This window comes from Ipomoea nil, unplaced genomic scaffold (genome assembly GCF_001879475.1).
Source record: "Ipomoea nil cultivar Tokyo-kokei standard unplaced genomic scaffold, Asagao_1.1 scaffold1576, whole genome shotgun sequence".
NCBI classification, from domain to species: domain Eukaryota; kingdom Viridiplantae; phylum Streptophyta; class Magnoliopsida; order Solanales; family Convolvulaceae; genus Ipomoea; species Ipomoea nil.
Window position 1 is genome coordinate 3,050,409 of NW_017618004.1, and position 20,686 is coordinate 3,071,094.

The 20,686-nt window shown below is 32.7% G+C and overlaps 1 protein-coding gene across 1 annotated transcript; it reads left to right on the forward strand.

Annotated features, from left to right (window-relative positions):
- Positions 1-2,957: 2,957 nt before the first annotated feature.
- Positions 2,958-5,307, forward strand: LOC109190250. Its single transcript, XM_019340718.1, has 2 exons — positions 2,958-4,053; positions 4,569-5,307. The coding sequence occupies exons 1-2, from the start codon at positions 3,408-3,410 to the stop codon at positions 5,198-5,200; spliced, it is 1,278 nt and encodes a 425-aa protein (XP_019196263.1). The 5' UTR covers positions 2,958-3,407; the 3' UTR covers positions 5,201-5,307.
- Positions 5,308-20,686: the final 15,379 nt, after the last annotated feature.

A 20,686-nucleotide genomic window follows, 5' to 3' on the forward strand; every position in this document is an offset into this window, starting at 1 on the left:
CCTTCAACTATCAACTCAATTGTCCAAGCCTAATATTCTAATGATCCCACATCAAATTTAATGGTTTCAATTATATTAATACTACTTCAAATGACTTTTTTATTACGCCCATTTACAGGTTACTTGCTTATAATTTTGAGGAAGTGATGTTCGCTTATGTGATAAAAGAAGGTAATAAATGTGCTGATTTCTAGACAAATCTTGGTCAGACTAAAGATATGAGTACGACTGTCTTAGAGGCTCTTCTTGAAGATATCTTGAGGCTCCTTTCTGCCGATACCAATAGAGCTAGGTCTAGAAGAGTCAGCCCGCCTTGGGCAGGGACTTTTTCACCAAAAAAAAAAAAAAAAAATTGCTACTTCAAACTGTGGTCATGTGTAAGACCGTCTTATAGAGAATGAATAATAATACTTTTTAGTGAAAATGTAATAACCTACTCTTTTTTTTTTTTCCTTTTTCCGCTAACAAGCATTACAAATTTTAAAATTTGTACGGAGTATCACACAAGTTTTTATGAGTTATATATAAAATATAAAAAGTAATTATTCTTTATGTCTTGCTTCTGTTTACCATTTTTTTTTTTTTTTTTGAGAAATGCTTACCATTTGTTATAATTTGTAGTTTGACTTTTATGTTCAATAGTAGCATTTTGTATGTGCGATGCGGGAAAATTCATGTCTAATATTAAAATATAAATAATATATGTATCATATACACACATTTTTTTGTAGTACTATTGATTCAATATTTTTTTTGTATCAACCACACATTAAGGTCCAAGTCCACGGTCCACCCGGTTCACTTCGAGAGGCACAAAAATTGGCCCAAAAGAGATCATCACTTGTAGGAATTAAACCCAAGTTATCTAGGAATTCTCCCCCACAAAGAGAGCTCATTTACCACTTGAGCTACCCTATTACGTTATTATTGATTCTATTACAAGGTATTATATATAACTTTCTCTAACTACTGCAACCCAAAGAGTCAATTTTGCACCACCGGGGTTTGATCCTGTGACCTTCTCTCAAGGGGAGCCATCAAGATATCATCTAAGCACAAGGTGCTTGGCATACCCACACATATATGATTTACCATTCATAGAAATTTAATTAAAATACAATCAACCATTAAATTGATTATATAATGATTTTAATAAAATGATAACTAAAGAATAAGAAAAAGATATGATAGATATATGTGCATGATAATAATGATGGAGTTTTCAATGTTAGAATTAAAAAAAGTAACGGTGTTATAACAGTGTAAGTGTAGTGTTATCTAACAAAAATGTAGTAGGGACAATTTTGTCTAATAACATTGAACTGTACAACATTTAAAGTAAAATGTATACATTTATTAGCATAGAAAAGAGAGGGACATAAATCAATGATATAACATTGATTAAGACTTATTATGTTTTTAGACTATTTAAAATATAATTTCTAAATATATAAATGTAATGCACAAATATTAAACTAATCCAAACATATAAAATAAAAGGAAAATGGTCAAATAGACCCTCAAACTTTTGCTAAAGAGTTAATTAGCCCCTCCAACTTTTTAAATGTGCAATTACACCCATGAACAATGCATTTTGATACAATGAAGCCCAAATACAGGTAAATGACCTGTTATCATAGGTCATTGAAGATTCGACGTATTTCCAGGCAAAAACGTTTGCCTTCTCCGGCGACCTCCTTCTCCAGTTGAGAAGGCCACCACAATGGTCGCCTTCTCAACTTGAGAAGGCAACCCAGATTTGGGTTGCCTTCTCTAGCGAGAAGGCCACCACAGTGGTCGCCTTCTCGTCCCAGATCTGGTTTAAAACTTTAGGTAACTTATGATTTTTAGTAACCATATTTTTCAATCGCGTTTTAGTAAAGTTCTAAACCAACTAAACCAGTTGAAACCGTAAAAATAACAAAAGAAAAATATAAAGAAACAAAAATGTCGTTACTAAAAATAGGAAAAGTCATGATAAAAACTAAAAGTGTCCAAAAATAATAATCTGAAATGTTAAATGACAAAAACAATAGTCTGAAATCAAAATTTGGAATTGCCACCAAAGACAAAGGACATCTGGTGGAATTAACTCTTTTTCTTAATTAATGTTACATTTTCTAGTATTGACCCGGTCTGTCTAATGAATAAGAATTCATGTGATGATCTCATTGGAGAGAAGAAACCCACCCAAAATAAAATGGGGAGTGTATAATATAATTCTAACACTTATGCAACTATTTAATTTTTCACCAAAAAAATTCAACTAAATATTTATTAATTTTAAATTAAGCTAATAAATTTTTTTATTTGTTCGAGTGCATGCATATTTTGAATTTTTTTTTTTTTATATCTTTTTTGTATTTCTTCCCGGAGTTGAGATTGTTCTCAATTGTGTCTAGCCATACGGTAGAATTGAAGCAGCAGTAATACAATACAGCTGTGAAGACAAAAGAAGTTCCATTAAAGAAATCAAAGTATGAATAAACAATCTGAGATTTGATTAAAGAAATTCAAAATTGCAAAGTTGATTGAATTCCAATGACCACAGGCAGGTGATGTATGTCAGAATCCAGATTTTAATTCACAGTGTCTGCTTCTGAATTCTTTAACTATGGCGCTCCTTCCTCCGTTAGTCTCATTTATTACTATCATCCAAAACTGTCTCGACCCTCACTATCCACTTACCTGTCATGCTTCCCCTTCCTTCTAAACTTCTAAAACCAATTAATTCTTTACTCTTATTGTTAGGATCAATTTGCTCTGGTACCCGGAAACGCTTACCATTAGGTCAAAAGTTATAGCTGTTGAACCTATAACCATTAATGTGCAATTTAACTATCAACTTAGGCTTTTAGTTGAGATGTAGCACATGCTTTAATTTGGTATTAAAGTCATGTTAAAGGTCATGAGTTCAAATCTCTCAATTGTGAAAATGTAATTAAGGTTTGTGGAACAAAAACTATAATAATCATGTTGGGTGTCCTTTTAAGGGACGCATTCCTAGGCCAACATGAATTTCAACCTCCATCATTCTGTTGCCTTTTTAACATTTTGGGGGGTTTCAGCCTCTAGCATTACTCCAAGTCATGGTTGTGTTGAAAATGTGCTAGTAGGTGGGTAGAAAGTGTTTTTGGTTTTATGGTTTTTGCTGCAGTTCTTGGATGCATTTTTTCTTTGGTGACAAAAAAAGGGTGGTCTTTTTAAGAAATAATGGCAGCCAAGTGCAAGAAACCAAATCTTACTTTGTTTTGATGCTTTTATTTACCTTTTTCTGAGCTTCATGGAGGAAAAGAGAGATAATGGGTTTGGAAAGGGATAAGCTTTTGCCTGAAAGTTGTTTGAGGAATTGTGTGAGAGAAGTTAGGGTATCATTGCCTTTTGATGCCACAAGTGATTAAGGGTGGATGGGGGAGAAGAAGAACATGCCAACAGTTTGGTTTTCTTTGAAGAGATCTATGCATTGTAAGTCAGAGCCATCAGAAGTTCATAATCCAAAAACCAGGAAAGAGCTGAACACAATCCTTACTAGGAAACCAGGGAGGTCTGGTTGTTCAAGGTCTATAGCAAACCTCAAAGATGTCATCCATGGCAGCAAGAGACACCTGGAAAAGCCTCCAAGTTGTAGCCCAAGGTCCATAGGGAGCAGTGAGTTCCTAAACCCGATTACCCATGAAGTCGTTCTTCGTAACAATTCCAGGTGTGAGCTCAGAATCACAAGCTTTGGTGGCTTCCCAGATGGTCTTGGTGGCGGTGGTGGTGGTGGTGGCGGTGGCTCTTTTGTGGGTACTCTAATGCCGGGCACACCCGGCCCTGGAGGGCACCATACAATGCACTATTTCAGCTCTTCTCAAAGGAACCCAGCAGCCACTCCTCCAAGGAGGACTAATTCTGCTTCTTTTGGAGAAAAAGAAGGCATTGGTTTTGCCTCAAAACCCAGAACTTCCCTTCAGACAGATAGCAATGGATGTTCATCAGTTTCATGTCACAAATGTGGAGAACAATTTGGGAAATGGGAAGCTCTTGAAGCCCATCATCTTTCCAAGCATGCTGGTAACACTCCTAGATAGTGCTCTTCATTTTCCCTTTCTTTAAATAAAATAATGCTTTTTAGTCTGTATTCCAAAGTTTTGAATCCCATTTCCTAATATTTTTTCCAGTAATCTTCTGCATCAACATCTCTTTCTCAACTCCATTATTCAACACACTTTCTAACTTTCATGCTCAAAAGCCATAGCTTTCTTTGACCTTTTTTCTTTTTATTTCCTTTTATCATTACTTGATTGAATCAACAATAAAGTTATCATTAAATGTAAAACTTTTTAAACACTTATGATTCTTTACAAGGTAGTATCTGCTCTATACCCCACAAACGGGGTTCGATACTGTGACCACCCATTTAGAATGGTAACAGAGGTGTCATCACACTACATAGTAGTTGGCGCCTAGAACAAATAGTTAAACAAACAGTATTTCTCAGATTACTCAGTCAAGTGATTGTGGTTATTTGGTTGCCATTTGATTACTTCTCAACTGCTCAATTTGTGAGTTTATTCACATTTTCACAGTGACTGAGCTTTTGGAGGGCGATTCGTCAAGGAAAATCGTTGAGATAATATGCCGGTCAAGCTGGCTAAAATCGGAAAGCCAGGGGGGGCGGATCGAGAAGGTGTTGAAAGTTCACAATACACAGAAAACTCTTGCAAGATTTGAAGAATACAGGGAGGCGGTAAAGATGAAGGCCAGTAAACTTCCCAAGAAACACCCGAGGTGCCTTGCAGATGGCAATGAGCTTCTAAGATTCTATGGCACAACTGTGGGGTGCTCTCTTGGCACAGGTGGGGGCTGCAGCCTCTGCACATCGGATAAATGCTACGTTTGCCAGATTATCAGGAACGGGTTTTCCACCGAAAACGAACTCAAAGATGGAATAGGCGTTTTCACGACTTCCACAAGTGGGAGAGCGTTCGAGTCCATAGAAGCCTCTGAGGGCGATCCGCCCCCAAGAAAGGCATTGATAGTGTGCAGAGTAATAGCCGGTCGGGTGCATAGGCCTCTGGAGAACATACAAGAAATGGCTGGGCAGATTGGGTTTGATTCCTTGGCTGGGAAAGTAGGTCTGTATTCCAATATAGAGGAGCTTTATCTGCTCAATCCTAGAGCTCTACTTCCATGTTTTGTGGTGATCTGCAAATCCTAGAGGAGCATTTGAATATGAATCATTTCAGTTTTCTTGGGTTAAAATTCAATTTCTGTGTCTGATATTTCCATATTTGGCAAGATAGGTAACCAAATTCTATTGGTTTTGGGGCAATTTTCCTTCTGCTATGAATCTGCTTGTTAGGCATCTTGGGTCCATATAGCATGTAGATGTAGCAGAATTAGTTGGGATTTTTGTACATGACAGTGACAAATCTAAAAATGGGATATTTTGTGATTTTTTTTTTTTTTTTTTTTTTTTGGTGTGGGGGGTGGGGGTGGGGGGTGGGGTGAGGGTATGAATCTTTTTCCTTTAACATAAATTTGTAGGGATTTTGAGTGTGATGTAATATCACTTTAAAATAGTTGCAATGTTGGAGGTGAAAATTGTCCCTAAACTTGGATGTCTTTCTTTAATATATGAAGTCTATTTGGATGCTACTATTGTAGTTATGGTAAACATGATTATTTGTGCAAAAATGCTATCACAAAATGAGCCATCATTATCCTCATGACAAAAGTGTTAATAAACCAAATAAAATTACAAATCGTACCAATTTAGCGAATTACTATAGATTTGATTGATTAGTTTCCATACAGGTATACTTGCTTTATTTAAAGATAATGATGATTTGTCTTGACAAATAAAATGAATTGAATAATTTTAAACAAAAAAATTTAAAAGATTTAAAAAAAAAAAAACACTAATAGGGGTCGTTGTCTCCATCCAATGAGATCAAATGATTGGGTGAAAAGAACCCGGTGGACTACCAGATGCTCTTTGGTTCAAGTTTATCACTTATTTTTATTTTATGATAAAAAGTCAGAGTGGTCACCAGTTGACAACCACTCTAACGTTTCTGCTGGGCGTGCAAGTTCTTTAACGTGTGTGTGTGTGTGTGTTTTTTTTTTTTTTTTTTCAATACAAAAACCTAAGGTATACCAAACAATCCGCAACACTTCCTCTCCTCCTTTCTCTCTTCCAAATCAGGCAAAACTCGATCAATAAAAATCTCACAATGAGCTTTCTCTCAAAGAGTTTTGAGCAGGTTTGTCATCAAGTACCATTCAAAATCATGTGATGAAGGAATTGAAAAAACAAAATTATTCCTTTTCATGACTTTGGTACCAATCAAACCTAGATAGACACAATAATATGATATCATATATGGTTGGTATAGTACGAGGATATGTGTATTGCACAGATTAAACAGTGAGTGTTTAAGGCATTTAGCTTCATTCATGATACACAACAAGTGGTCCTGCCTGCTACAACTGTTTCCCCATAATCTTTAATCTAAAACTAAAGGACAGGAATCAACAACTTAATAAGTCAATTGTCATGTACAATATGTCCATATTTCCTATGTCTTTTTCAATTTGTTTCCTAAATACTACATAGGTTTCTAGGTGTACGTGAGTATCCTATCCATACTTTTAATGCTACATATTCTTTTAGCTCCTAACACTATATATTCTTCAATTCATATATTATATACAATTCATGATTGATTAAGACGTACATCATCAAATATTCAATACTATATATATTTGAAGGAAATTAATGGAATTGTTATAATTAGTTAATTGTTAAAAGGAATATGACATATTTGATCATGAGTTAATTAATTATATCTCGAGTATAGACTTAATCTTCCAGTTATTGTCGCATTTATTTTTTGTCCCTAGTTATTTTAAAGTAGTGATTTTGATTATTTTTTTTTTGGGTTAATATTCTATTAATTTGGACGAAATATCAATTTAAAAAACATAACTTATAGGGGTAAATATAAAATGTTGATTTCATCTACGTACTTGTTCTCATTACATAAGACAAATGTCTTCAGAATTCTAATAAGTTTATTTAACAAATTTTGAATTCCGACCTAATAGTAAACAAATGTTAGAGTTTTATATAGGAGCTCGTACAAAGTTTATCAAAGCATTTTTGTTCATATAAAGAGAATAAGAAAAAAAAAAATCACAATACCCCTATTATTTAAGTTTTCTTTTATTGTTTTTTCTTTTGAATCTAACAAAGGCCACTCTAAAAATAGTTGAGGGACAAATAAAATAAATAAAATAAAATAAAATAAAGAAGACACAAAAGTAATTGAGGGAGTGAATCTTGTGAGGTCATATGGAAATTTAATTTAAAATATATTCCTAAATATAATATTCCAGTCACCGTAATCACAAAAAAATTCAAAGCTTGTAGCACGTACAATTTTCTTAAAATTAATTTGCTTCATCTTGAGGTGCTAGGAGCGTTAAAGCGTCAATTTCCTATGATACAACATATTACTAATGAATATATTTGAGCACTCATATATATCAGTTTCAACGAACTTTAATAGAAGGTGAATACTTCAAAATTTAGAGAGAGTTGAGAGAGTATGTAGACGAGAAAAATAGAGTTTTCTAGTGTGCAAAATATTATATCTAACACAAGGTATTTATAGGTGATGGAGGAATTGACCTAGGTCCAAAGTCGATCGGGCCCGAGAAGTGAAGGTCTAGGAGTTAATTTGATCCAGATAGTAATTGGAACGATATGTGAGGTTTAGGGGCCTAGACCAAAAGGGAAAAAAAGTTACAAGTGCAAAAATAGGTTGAGTGAAGATCAAGGGGTGGAGTGCAAAAGTTGGAGGGATGGGTTCGAAGTGAGACAAGGGAGAAAGTTTAGGGGTTAGAATGCAAAAAAAAAGGGGGAGATGGGGTCAAAGCGAGACATGGGTTGAAGTACAAGGGTTATGGTGCAATTATTTTGGGCTAAAGTGAGACAATGTTGAAATATGGGGAGGCATGATGTGAAAGCGGACATGGGGCTAAGGCCTGAGCTGCCACGCGGTAGCCCCGTGCGACTCAGGCTCTAGGTTACACCTTAGTGACCATGTGGGTTAGGTACGAGGCTACACTTACGACGACCATGGGGCTCAAGCATGAAAGCTGCACCTTGCACAATCTTGTAGCCCTGACCCTCAGTGCCGTGCACGTGGTGCAATAGTAGGGCTAACCAAGTGGCCACATCTTACGTGACTATGGGCTAGGTGTTAGGCTACACCAACTACGACCATGGGTCTCAAGCATGGTTGCACCCCCTAGCATACCTCTTGGCACTTCTCAGTGGGTCACTCATCATGTGACTACCATAAGTCAATCATGCTTAACCACAAAATTCTTTGTTATCTGTTTGTCATATTCTACTTAAAACCAATTGGTGATAAGTATGTAGACATTAACCATTTAATCACATCCATGCATGGTAAGTCACATCACTATGTCTCGAATCGAGTAGGGACTTAACTCGGCCAACCCAAAGAACGCCCACAGTCGCAACAAGTGCAAATGCCCATAGAATAGCCCCTATTGGGCCATTGTTTGATTGGGTGTTGTATTTATCTTTTGAGCAAATTACACTTTTGGTCCTGTGACTATAGGGGTATGTTAATTTAGGTACGTGACTTTTAAAACTAACAATTTAGTCATTTAACTATCATTTTTTAGCAGATTTGGTCCTCCCGGCCAAATTGCCGATGAAATTTGGCCGGAAAGACGTTCGACTTTTTAAATCAAATATTGGTTGGGTAATTCGGTCTTTTTAATTATTAAAAAATAACTGCAAATTATATTTACTACCCGGTGATATGCGAAGAACACGAAGAACAAACCTAATTTCAGATTTGGGGAAAGGTTTCCAACCTAGAGAAGAAGGAAACGAAGGAAATGAAGCCAATACAAAGAGAAGAAAGCAGTCGCACGCAAAGAACGCATGCCAATACAAACAGAAGAGTAGGGACTTAACTCGGCCAACCCAAAGAACGCCCAATAGTCGCAACAAGTGCAAATGCCCATAGAATAGCCCCTATTGGGCCATTGTTTGATTGGGTGTTGTATTTATCTTTTGGCTAAAGAAGGGTTTTTTTTTTTTTTTTTTTTTTTTTTTTTTTTTTTGAATGCTAAAAGAAGGGTTTTCTTAGTATCTCAATCTTTAAAAAATCCATTTCATTTAGCGTGTTACCCAAAATTATAACGCAGTTTATGGAGAGTTTGGTCCAATAAAGCCATCAATCGCAAAATGGAATCCATTAATTAGAATTCATGACTTTTAGAATTGAATTTAAAATTCGAATTCACTTTGACTTGCCCAAATCTGAAAGTGGACCACACTTTTATTAATACCTCAAAATGATCACTTAATTATCAATTTTTGTTAATTTTTCAAACAAATTTATATCCAGAATATAATTTAGGAACCACGACGTATGTCATTTTCATTGTCAAATAATAACACTCTTTACTTTGAACAATCATTTAATGACGCAATCACACATTACATAAGACAAAATTTATACCGTAAAATTTTTGAAATACTTGTAGTCTTGTACTATTATTCCATCTTTAAAAGGTTTATTTTCTTTAGCATCATAGGGGGGGCCCTTTACCTCAACCACTTCATGGGATGCATTTAAGAAAATGGCAATACATATTTTCTGGATCTTTTAGAAGATACAAACTACACCAACTTTTATATGGTTTCATTAATGCTTGTTTTCTGCAACATCTGTACTGTGTGGCTCTTAATTAATGTTCTGTTCTTGGTTTTGGGCGGGACCTAGTCATAAATGTATGATACTACAATGTCTTTTCTGCTTTCAAATTTAAATGCTAAGCTATGAGTCTGTCCTTCAATCTGAAAGTGGATATATGATATATTGATATATCCCAGCAATTAGGTTGCCATTTACTTCTGCTGATTTGTAGCCTTTGCTTGTTAAAGTCAAAGCCTCAAAGCTCTGTGCCAATTCAGACGACTTGGGAAGTTGGGAGTTGGGAGGGAAATCAAGGTCTTTATGACATCGAACTATAGTCACATATAAATTATTTTTTTGCCCGCATGGTCAGCTGCGTTGGTCATAGAGGTGAAATTTAGAAAGAAAGATCAGGGATCGAGTTTCACCAGCGGGCAGTGACAATGTGGGAGCAACTTGTCAAAGTGAGAGGGGTTTCGTGTACCCAATAAGCACAGTAAGCAAATGATTTACATCCTTCGAGATGCTCTGTCGGGTCGGAGTGTGGAGCCTTAGTGTTGGGATTCAACCTTTAGGAAGAATATAAATTATTTTTTTAGGGGTGTTCAATCCGTTAACCGAACTTTTTAAACCTTTAACCGTTAACCGAACCGAAATTTGTGTTACCGAATTAACTAAACCTAATTCTTTTTCGGTTAACCGATTAATCAAACTTTTTAAAGTTAAAATTTAAAATCTTAAAAATCACCTAAAATAGTAAATCCAATTAAAATAAAATACATATCATAATAAATTCATTCATAACTTCAAATCATCAATCAAAAATCCAAAGTCTAAACATTCATAGCCACTCAAGATGATTATGGATGACACGCATGGCTATGGATGTTTAGACTTTGAATTTTTGATTGATGATTTGAAGTTAGGAATGAATTTATTATAATATGTATTTTATTTTAATTGGATTTATTTGTTAAGTACTGAGTGTATAAGATGTATAAAAAATATATAAATATACAATTCAATTATTAATTTAACTTTTTAGTTGGTACTATATATGTCCCGTGTCCACTTATATATTATATATAGCATATTAAAAAATAATCGATCTATACACATCACACATGAAATGGGAGTATGGGACACATCCTTTAAATATCTTAATTGGATTGGGACTAAAGCTTTACAAAAGAAGCTAGAAAAAAAATGTGAACAATAAATTTGAGTTTGAGAGGATGAAGTTACATTATCACTTTAGATTGAAGGCAGGGCAGACAGGCATAAAAGTTCTGATCTGAGCAGGTCAGGCCTCAATCATCTAAATATTTGGTCAGTCCATGCAATGATAATAAGGCTTGGTCATATATATCATTGCTATATATAAGATGTGCATTTTCTGAAAAGTTGAAAAAAATAAAGCAAACATATATAATCTTCAGGGGGGCTGGCTGGGAATCAATGGAGGTTCAACTTTGATCTTTTGATGGAGAAGTTAGAACCACCCGGTTGTTATAGTGTGGACCATGGTTCACACAACTGTGTGTATCATATATAGTTCGAAAATGGCGTTGTTTTTTAAAGTAAGAAATGACAGCTGTTAAATTTTAAACAAATCTCGTATTTTTAGTGTGTTCATAACACTACTACAAAACATACTTGCCACGGCGTTTTTAGTGTGTTCATAACACTACTACAAAACATACTTACCACGCCGGTTCTTGAAGTGCCGTGTAATTGACCGCCTTTGTAAATAAAAACTTTCTACGGCGGTTATTTGAACCGACGTGTATACTTCTAAAACACGGCGGTTAGTAACCGCCATCTAATCTCAACAATTATGTGTATAGAAGACGCTTTTCTTAAGGAACCGCTGTCTCAGGTTCCGGCACGTCTCGCAGCGCCTCAGGGCCCAAGATCATTTTTATCAACAATATTCTGACCCACGCTTGGGATGGGAATTGATCCCAGGCTTGCCTTTTTGAAGGTCCATACTAGATACCATCAAACCACAAGGGAAATGGTTAATTATGCTATGTAGGAACATAATATACGTGCACATGTATATGTTAATACCCAAAATTGTCCTCGACTATAGTGATTTTTCTCAATTTCGTCCTAAACGACTTTGGTGACCTAATATCGTCCCAGACTTTTGTGTTTCGCTCAATTTAGTTCCAGACTTTTGTGTTTTTGCTCAATTTAGTCCTTCATTTGTTATTCTGTCCATTTGGTGTTAAATAAATAGACAATTCAGTAATTTTAATATTGGCATCTCTTTACTCATAGACATGTGAACTGCGAAATCCTTTTTTTTTTTTACGAATTACTCCCAGAATTACTCCTAAAACTGTGAATATAAAATTTGATTTGCAGGTCCGGGAGTAATTATGGGTGTAATTCGTACAAGAAAGAGGAATTTCGCACTTCACAAGTTGAAAGTAAAGAGAGATCAATATTGACATTACTGAATTATCCCTTTATTTAACACCAATTTGACGGAATAACAAATGGAGGACTAAATTGAGCGAAACACAAAAGTCTGGGACGATATTAGGTCACCAAAGTCGTTTAGGACGATTTTGGGTATTAACTCAATTAGAAAATACTAGGTTTTCTTGGATTAAGAAACTATTAAGCTTTAATGAATAATATTGATTTAGGAAAATTTAATAAAATTAGTCGTATGCACATACGGTCCTCGTACAACGCCCAAAAAAATATGGAGTATCACACTTTTACACGGCGACCGCCGTCTATTATGTGCCGTAGTATATAATAGAAGGCGGTTATTTAGAAAACCGACGTCTATTATGTGTCGTAGTATAACAAAATATAATAGAAGGCGGTTATTTAAAAAACCGCCTTCTATTAAGCGACGTAGTATATCATTTCTGTAGTAGTGTAACAAAATGAAACTACAAATTTTCAAAAATAAAAATAAAAAATGAAACTACAATGTAGCTAAAATGAAACTGAATAATTTGTCTCGCATATTGTGTTTATATTATCAAATGAAACTGTAATTGAATTAAAATGATATTTTAATTTGTGTTGAAATGAAACTGCAGTATGTATAAAATAAAACTGAATAACATGTCTCGCATATTGATGAGTATATATTGTCAAATTGTCAAATAAAATTGAAGTTGAATTGAGATGATACTTTAGATTTGCTTAAATGAAACTATAGTATATATAAAAAGAAACTGATCAATAACATGTCTCACATATTAAGTATATATTGTCAAATGAAACTGTAGATATATCAAAATGATACTTTAGTTATGTTGTAATGGAACTACAATGTGTATAAAATGAAACCAAATAACAGTTTCACATATTTGAATATATATTGTCCCCTGAAACCGTAGTTGAATTAGAATTACTCCGTATAATTTAGTGATGGTGTAATAAGACTACAGTGTGTATAAAATGAAATTCAATAACATGTCTCACTGTAATAATAATATTGTATGTATAATATCAAATGAAATTGTAGTTGAAACAAAATGAAACTTTAGTTGTGCTGAAATGAAACTACAATGTATATAAAATGAAACTAAATATGTTATACAAACCTAAGCTAACTAATTACACGAAACGGGTGTCATTTCATTTCTTTAAAAAAAGGACACCGTTTTGAACCATGGTGTACAGTAAAATTTGCCTTCAACCACCAGAATGGACCACTCTATCAACTTTATTGTTTCCCTTACAAAATTCCATCCATTAATGTAGAAATGCAGTTACACCTAAATATCCAGAAGCACACACCCATTTTTTAACTTTTGTACATTTATAGAAAGAGATTCATCCAATTCAATGCATATATAAATATTAAGTCTGGGCCTGGGCTGCTGGGCTCCAACACAAAAACAAAAATAGTTACTGTTCATCATGTGACGCAGTGTTTGTTCATTTCATGTTATATGTTTTCCATGCAGGCCCCATTGTATTTAATTTCTACCAGCAATCAAGCTAGCTCAGATCAGATTGTGAGTACGAATTGGCAAACAGAAACAGATAGATTCAATTTGGCCTGTTTCTAGCTCTCTGTTTCAATGAAACTAAAGGAAAATGCTATGGCATGCATGGCATCACCTCCAATTCTTTTCTGTTTCTGCGGCATCATCGTACCAGATGTGTGATGCATGTAAGGATGACCAAAAGACATCATATCACAGCATCACCGAACCCCAAGAAGATGGATCTCTATGTGCTTAGAGTTAACGACAATGACTGACTAGGAAGCCGGCTGCTTGGGTGATTCGCGATTACCTACTCTAGCTGATTGGGTTAGTGTGTTTGACTAGTTGATAGCATTAGCTGATTGTAGAAAAGTGTTTGATAAATTAGTTGTTAGCTGATAGCTGATTACATGCGCTCAAAAAGCTACTTTGAACAGCTTTTTGAATTTTAGCATTTTGGAGTAATAAGTTGTTACAAAAAATTTATTAATAATCAAACACTCATATTGATTCTTTAACCAAATTAAATAGTTAATAGTAGTCAAAAAAGCCAAAACTAACTGTAGACTAATTATTTTTACTAAACGGGACTATAGAAAGATCAACGTACGAAAGGATGACCAAAGACATTAGTGGAAATATTAATAAAGGAGGTGTATAACAATGACTGTAAACAGGAATTCAACAAAAACCCCACCCCAGTAACGAAGCTTGGGCCCTTCAAACTCGTCCACTCAAGTTTCTTTCTGCAACTTCATATAATATGCCCAGCTAGCTCTTTCAATTCAATCAAAATGGGTAGAATTAGGCCCATCTCCATTTGCTTCACCAATCGCATGATGGTCGCAAATTATGCTGTGCAACCGAATGCACCATGCGCATGGTGCATACGATGCAAAACGACGTTGTTTTGGTTAAAAAACGCGCGTCCCACTTAAAAAATAAATCAGGTTCGATTCTCGGCAATAGCATTTTTATATATTCATAACTATATATCCACAGTGAATGAATGAACTAAAAATCCACAATGAATGAACTAAATATCCACAATGATTGAACTAAATATCTACAATGAATGAACTAAATATCCATAAATTCTTAACTATATATCCAGAAATTCATAACTATATATCCACAGTGAATGAATGAAGTAAATATCTACAATGAATGAACTAAATATCTACAATGAATGAACTAAATATCCATAAATTCATAACTATATATCCAGAATAATGGTATTGCCGAGAATCGAACCTGAATTTTTTTTTTTTTTTTTATAAATGGGACACGCGTTTTAAGTCAAAACGACGTCGTTTTGCATCGTATGCACCATGCGCATGGTGCATTCGGTTGCACATCATAACTATTGCATGATGGTATTGCCATTAATAACTCACAATAAAGAAAGAAAGCAATCATTATATTATATATAGGTGGACCATGATTCATATTGCAAAGTGCACCAGTACACGACTGACTTACATGTTCATCTTTAGTATATTAAAAGTTTATTTTCAATATATACTAAATGTTTATTTTTAAAAAAATTATTTTTAAATATATTATCTAAAAATGAATATTTCAATATATTAAAAATAAATATTTAGGTTTTCAAAAATAAATAAACAAATAAATATTTAGTATATTAAAAATAAACATTTATTAATAATCTACATTGCAATGTGACAATCATTATACCGTAGATTAGGGTTCACAATGTACTATGGACCCTGGTCCTATACAATGTCGTTTTGAATTTTAATTTTGACCGTGACCGTTTGTTGTTCAATTCATGTTACAATTTTATTTTTTAATATAATATTGTAAAGCATGTGTATGTGTCTTGCTGTGTTGTTAGTTTTTGTGTATTGTTTTATCAAATTCTGTACCTACAACAAATTAGTAGTTGTGTAACACAACATATTGTGTGTCTTATGTTATAAATTTGTCATTGTGTTGTGAAATTATGTGCCCATAAAACATAAATTCTCCACCTAAATAGGATTTGAAAATAAGTAAATATATAACATGTTTATGTATCTTGTGTTTGGCCAAGCACCTTGTGCTCAGATGACATGTAGAGATCTCTCTCATGTGTGTGGTCATGAGATTGAGCCTTAATGGAGGACTTGTTGACTCTTTGTGCTTCATTAGATTGATAAAGTATGTATGTTTGAACAGATACTAACCAGTGGTCTTTAAAAAAAAAAAAAAAAAAAAAAAGAAATCAGTTTTCATTTTTTTAAAAATAAAAATAACACTAATTTTGTTTTTTTAAAGAGATGCCCCTTGAATTGTTTGAATAAATAAAATGTTCGTATTTAATGGTGAGTGGTGATAATAATAGGCAGAATGTTTGGAACTTGGACATAATTTTAACTTTGGGTTACAATTATGTTCATTTTCCAAAAAATAGCTTAAGACACCAATTAAAATAATTTTCTGGATTGCAATCAAATAGAAAAAGATTCTTTTTTTTTTTTTTTTTGGAAAATGATTTCTTTTCCATACCTCTCAAAGTGAGGGAGACTCCTTGTACGCAGTAAGCAAAGATCTAGCTTCTGTGGTTAAACTGAATTATCATGATTGAAGTTAGGGATTTAATTTAATTTTTTGGGAAGAAAGAAGGAAAAACAATTTGGAATTCTGGGATAACCTGGGTTCGATTTCCACAAGTGATGATTCTCTTTGGGCCAGTTTCTGTGCCTCCCGAAGCGAACCGGGTGGACCTGAACCGTTAAACGGACAGAGAAAGATCCGGACCACAATGTGTGGCTATCACCAAAAAAAAATAAAAATTGGAACTTTGATGTCCCTTTGCAATAACTGTTTCTCGGGCTGGTTAATTACACATTACTATATATGTAGTTGGCAAATTTATATACTCCATATTAAGTGTTGATTAATAGTATAAAAAATAGATGATAGATGGTGATCGATATTATATATGATTTGAAGCAAAGAAAAATGTGGGGTTAAAATGGACCAAAGCTTCAGTGGCCGACTTCCAGTGTGAAACCTTGGGGCTCATTACTTATTGTATTGCAACGTGGCCTACTTGCTGCCTCCTTCAATTCAATTCCTATTTCCTATATTAAATGAATGAGAACACAATCCAAATACCATTTCAATGTGAATCTCATCCAATTTCTTTATTTTACAAACGTGCTTTAATTATTTCATTTATTTTTAAATCCAAACTTCATAACGTCTTACATAATCACGTGGACAAATTTTCATTTATTTATTAATCTACGTATATATTTATTGTATTTTTCTGTGACTACACATGCTCCACGTTACCTAAGCTTTAAAGGAACTTTCTACTTTCGTGTCTTATGTTATTAATTAATTGAGTTAATTCTATTAAAGGTCCCTTGTCTTTGGTGGTAATTTTAAATTCAGTCCCGAATTATCGTTTTTGTCATTTAGTGTCTCATACTATTATTTTTTGGACACTTTTAGTCATTCTCATAATTTTTCTTATTTTTAGTAAGGGCAATTTTATCTTTTAATATTTTTTTTAATTATTTTTTTAAGTTTCAATCGATTTAATTGGTTTAGAACTTTAGGTAACCTCTGATTTTTAGTAACAATATTTTTCAACCGATTTTAATAAAGTTCTAAATCAATTAAACCGGTTGAAGCAGGAAAAATAACAAAAGAAAAATATGAATAGACAAAAATGTCCTTACTAAAAATAGGAAAAGTCTTGAGAATGACTAAAAGTGTCCAAAAACTAATAGTTTGGGATGTTAAATGGCAAAAACGATAGTATGAGACTAAATTTAGAATTGACACAAAAGACAAGGGACCTATGATGATATTAACTCTAATTAATTCTCTAATAATTCATTAATGCAAATATACAGCCAAAAGAATAAAAAGGAAATAGTTTATGAAAAGCAACACATAAAAAGAAATGATAAATATATCATTTAGTTTTGGTACACTTGTCCTAATTGAAAAAGGCAAAAACTTGTGTGAATAGATTCATGAGATGAGTCGAGTCAATATGAAAATGTAATACTTATTATACTGAAAAATGTAATACTAATTAAGAAATTATCTTAGACTCGATCATTCCTGCAGATTAATATTTATAAGACGGTCTCACATAAATACGGGTTTTTATAAATAATAAGGTTTTAACGTTTAAAATAAAAATTTAAGGATTAAAGTAGCTATTATGTCATTACTTGAAATGAGAGTTAATTAAGAAGAAGAATAAAACAAAAAAAGGAATCAGACAATATAAAAAAAAGTTATAAAGTGGATGGGGATCAGATGTGATGATTCATGCATTATCCATTTCCTTAACCATTTAAAGTTCGAAATGGTCAAAAGGTTAGCTTTTAATTTTTTTAAAGAAAGATACTTTATTCTTTCCTCTACATTCTACATTCTTCTTTGGAGATAAGATATACATTCACTTTCTTTTGAAGTAGTTGATTTTTGAAGTAAGATTTTTTTTTTTAAAAAAAAATACTCATAATTCTTTATAAGGTAGTATTTGTTCTATATTTTCAGTCTAAAGAATTTAAATCTTCACTATCGTTCATTTAAAATGATGATCATAATGTCATCACACTACATGCAATATTTATTATTATTTTTAAAATTTAAAGATTAGACCAGGATTATGTGGTCTAATGGTACCCGTGTTGAACTTCCATTTGAAAGGTTGTAAGTTCGAGCCTCAGTGGAGGCGTTATTAGCTCTTTGTGTTTCAGTAGGTTGAGAAAGTATATGAACAAATACTACAATGTAATAGAGCTAGTAGCATTAAAAAAAAAAAAGATTAGTACAGATTTAATTTAAGGGTCTGTTTGGTTCGCACATAGGAAAAAAAAAGATTAGTACAGATTTAATTTAAGGGTCTGTTTGGTTCGCACATAGGAAAAAAAAAAGATTAGTACAGATTTAATTTAAGGGTCTGTTTGGTTCGCACATAGGAATCAGAATGGAAATGGGTATCAAATACTTAGGGGGTGTATTCAATCATGACTTTTGTAGAGTTTTAAAGACTTTTAAAATTATAGATTTTAATAAACTTTGATTGACTTTCATAGAGTCGTTCAAAACTTTTTAAAACTTTATAAGACTCTATATAAAAAATATTTATAGACTTTTATCAACTTTTTATTTTAAAAAGTCTACAAAAGTCATTGAAATTCTAAATTGAATACATCCTTACAAACTTTCAATGAGTTTGATTCTTATCATTTATAATTTTCTTACCGAACATTTATAATATATCATAAAATTCTTCTTATTATTTAGTTCTTCACCCACACCAACATTTTCAATATTATTATTTTTATCCATAGTACGCTGAGACTTATATGCTAATTACTTATTCTTCAAAAAAAAATGTTAATTACTTATATATATATTATTAATAAATATCAACAAAAAAAACTATTTCATTAGAAATTCATAACAATATTGAACAATAAAATTTATAATAAAAGAATTGATCAAATAAAATATTTAAAAATATAATTACAAGTTACATAAAATAAAAAAAAAAATTTGCTTTGTTTATGTATTTAGGGAGAATTAGAGAAAGTTAGGGATAAAAAATTCATAAAAAAAATTAAAAATCAATATAAACAAGTAATGATGAAGTAAAAATAATATTATTTCGAATTTTTAGATGAAGATTGTAAAGTTTAGGAGAGAAAGAAAAATTAGTAGAGTTTAGGTATGAGGAAAATATAGGATAATGAATAAAAAAAATAATTTTATTCAATTTAGATATGTTTATAAACTTTAAATAGAGAGAAAAAAATAGAGTTTAAATAAAGAGAGAAAACATTCAAAGTTGTTAGAAAGAAAATTTTGAAATCTTGGGGTTGATGGTTGGATTTCAACTATTTATATTTGAGAAGGAAAAATCTACAAAAGTCCTAAAATTAAAAAGTCTACAAAAGTTCATAACTTTTTGAATACCACATGACTTTTAAAGACTCTTTAAAAGTCTTAATCGAATACCGCACGACTTTTAAAGACTCTTTAAAAATCTTGATTGAATACCGCCTGACTTTTAAAAACTTCCTAAAAGTTTGAATTGAATACCTCCAAACTTTTAAAGTTCATAAAAGTTTTTAAAACTCTATGAAAGTCATGATTGAATACACCCCCTGTAGTAATGGTAATGGATTTTGATAAAAGTATTTAACATGTTTGGTAGTAGGGTGGAATGGGAATGGTTATGAATAGTAGTGCTTGAGAATGAGAAAGGGAATGAAACCCTAATTTTATTTGGGTATGAGTTTTTCAATTGATAGGGTATTCGAAACCCATAATAATGTTCTACAAACCTATCAACCAAACATTAATTATCACTTTCATACTCATTCCTATGGGCAAAACCCATCAACCAAACACACCCTAAGTTGTGTGTGTCTATATACTCAAACTCTTACTAAAAAAAGTTAGATCCAAAACTCTTTAACCTAACACATTATTTACAAATTTTACATTTAAAAAAAAAAACAAAAAAATTATATATTAAATAAAAACTAAAAAAGAAGATATTTTGGCCATGGCCGCCGTCATGGAATCATGGTTCTTGCATGGTAACTGTACTGTGGATCTTGACAAGCGAATCTACATATAGGTGATTCTTGATTTGAACTTTGGATAATAATCAATCTCATTCTCCTTTTTTTTTTTTTTTTTCTTTGGGGGGTGGGGGGGTGAGGGGGGAGGGGTGGGGTTGTTTTGTATGTTGATGGATAATATTAAAGAGATTTTAAGAAAATGAAAATGTCATATGAAAAAATTTTAAGATAATTTTTTTTTCAAATTAATAATTAGCGAGACTTTTGTAAGTACCATAAAAGTAGTGCATGAAGTTTAAATATTTTTGTAGTGTCGTAAAAAAAGTTGTAGTAATATGACACCTTTAAAAAAAAAAAAAACTAATAAAGCATATGGTGCAATTTTGACTAAAACATAATTGAGTTATTGTGTTATTAT